General features: G+C 47.1%; 1 protein-coding gene across 1 annotated transcript in view; it reads left to right on the top strand.

The window, feature by feature from the left end:
* The window catches only part of OSMR (oncostatin M receptor), a 38,850-nt gene that overhangs the window by 26,041 nt on the left and 10,836 nt on the right, over positions 1-1,973 (top strand). Inside the window, exon 9 of the mRNA XM_009329432.1 lies at positions 943-1,102. Within this exon, the coding sequence (XP_009327707.1) occupies positions 943-1,102 (160 nt within the window). The remainder of the gene's footprint in view (positions 1-942; positions 1,103-1,973) is intronic.

Here is a 1,973-nt window from a genome sequence, read left to right as displayed (position 1 = left end):
AAGTCTTATGAGGAGCGGCTGAGAGAACTGGGGTTGTTTAGCCTGGAGGAAATGAAGCTGAGGGGAGACCTCATTGCTCTCTACAACTACCTGAAAGGAGGCAGTAGTGAGGTGGGTGTTGGTCTCTTCTCCCAAGTAACTGACGAAAGGACGAGAGGAAATGGCCTCAAGTTGCACCAGGGGAGGTTTCGATTGGACATGAGGAAAAATTTCTTTACTGAAAGAGTGGTTAAACATTGGCACAGGCTGCCCAGGGAAGTGATTGAGTCACCGTCCCTGGAGGTATTTAAAAGATGGGTAGATGAGGCGCTTAGGGATATGGTTTCAGTGGGCATGGTGGTGTTGGGTTGACGGTTGGACTTGATGATCTTAGAGGTCTCTTCCAACCTTAATGATTCTATGATTCTATGCTCAAGAGCTGTAAGATCAAGTGGCTGCTGCAGTTGACCATTGCAGGAGACAGTTTAGAGGAGAGGCTTAAAAGCATGCTCACTTTTTGACTCTTACCAGAACTCACCCTGTCTCTTAGGAGGGGTTTGGGGAAAAAATTGGGAGAAAAGGTAGCTGTAGATGCTGTGCATAGATCTGGAACAGCAGCCTACTTACATGAACTGAGTAAGAGACCCAGACTCTGTGAGGATAAGATCGCAGTAAATTCCCTCCTTGATGTAAAGAGTAGCCATTTGTGAGGTTGTGAGTGACTCCTACTCAAACAGTTGCGCAGAGGCGGCTTGCAGACCTCTTTTTGGATCTCCCAGTCTTTTGATCTTGTGCATATCTTTTTTTTTTTTTTTTTTTGGACTATTGTTCCATGATTATCTTCTCCAAGTCAAGCTTAACTGGCTATCGTAGGATCTAGAGGAAGAACTATTTTTTCAGACAAAAACCTCTTGCTAATGAAACTGAACTGAGCTCTGACTGTTCTGTTTTACTGTCTTGCAGCATAATAGTTCAGACATGCATCTCCATTATGCCAGCATCATCCTGGATGGACTGCAGCCGTACACTGAATACACAGCTAGAGTACGCTGTGGGGCAGCTAAGCATTTCTGGAGGTGGAGTGAATGGAGCGAAGCCCGAACCATCAGAACAAAGGAAGCAAGTATGTCCAGCCTATTGAGAAGGGAAGCTGGAAGGACATTCTTTGCTTCTTACCTCTGTTTGCTATTTGTTGCTACTCTTCTGCTGTGTAGCTAAAGCAGAGGCCTGTTGCGTGCATAAAAGTAGAAGCACACTAAGCAAACTTTAAGAAGGTGGCTTCTTAAACAATTCTCTTCCTACCTGCCAGTCTGCCATTTCATCCAGTGTAGGCAGTGGGAAATCTAGATGATTGGGAGGATGCAAAGACTGAGTTACAGTGTTCTTTGAGGGCTGGAGGAATGGTGCAGACGTGGGAACAAGGACCTGGGAACTGCAAGTAAAGACAGATTTTTCTAGGGAAATGAACCAGACATTCATTCAGAAAAAACAATGAAGGGAGAAGGGAGGCTTCACCAAGGGCAAGTCCTGCCTGACTAACCTAGTGGCCTTCTGTGGAGTGACTACATCAGTGGACATGGGAGGAGCAATAGATGTCGTCTCTCTGGACCTCTGTAAGGCCTTTGACATGGTCCCCCATGACATCCTTCTCTGTAAACTGGAGAGGTATGGATTTGATGGGTGGACTGTCCGGTGGGTGAGGAATTGGTTAGATGGTTGCATCCAGAGGGTAGTGGTCAAGGACTCAATGTCCAGATGGAGATTGGTGATGAGTGGCGTCCCGCAGGGGTCTGTATTGGGACCGGTACTGTTTAATATCTTCATCAGTGACATACACAGTGGGATCGAGTGCACCCTCAGCAAGTTTGCAGATGACACCAAGCTGAAGGGTGCGGTTGACACACCAGAGGGATGGGATGCTATCCAGAGGGACCTGGATGCCATCCAGAGGGACCTGGACAAGCTCAAGAAGCAGGCCCCTGTGAACCTCATGA

The sequence above is a fragment of the Pygoscelis adeliae genome, unplaced genomic scaffold, assembly GCF_000699105.1.
Source record: "Pygoscelis adeliae isolate BGI_AS28 unplaced genomic scaffold, ASM69910v1 Scaffold47, whole genome shotgun sequence".
Lineage (NCBI taxonomy): Eukaryota > Metazoa > Chordata > Aves > Sphenisciformes > Spheniscidae > Pygoscelis > Pygoscelis adeliae.
This window is presented reverse-complemented; position numbering and strand designations above follow the sequence as displayed.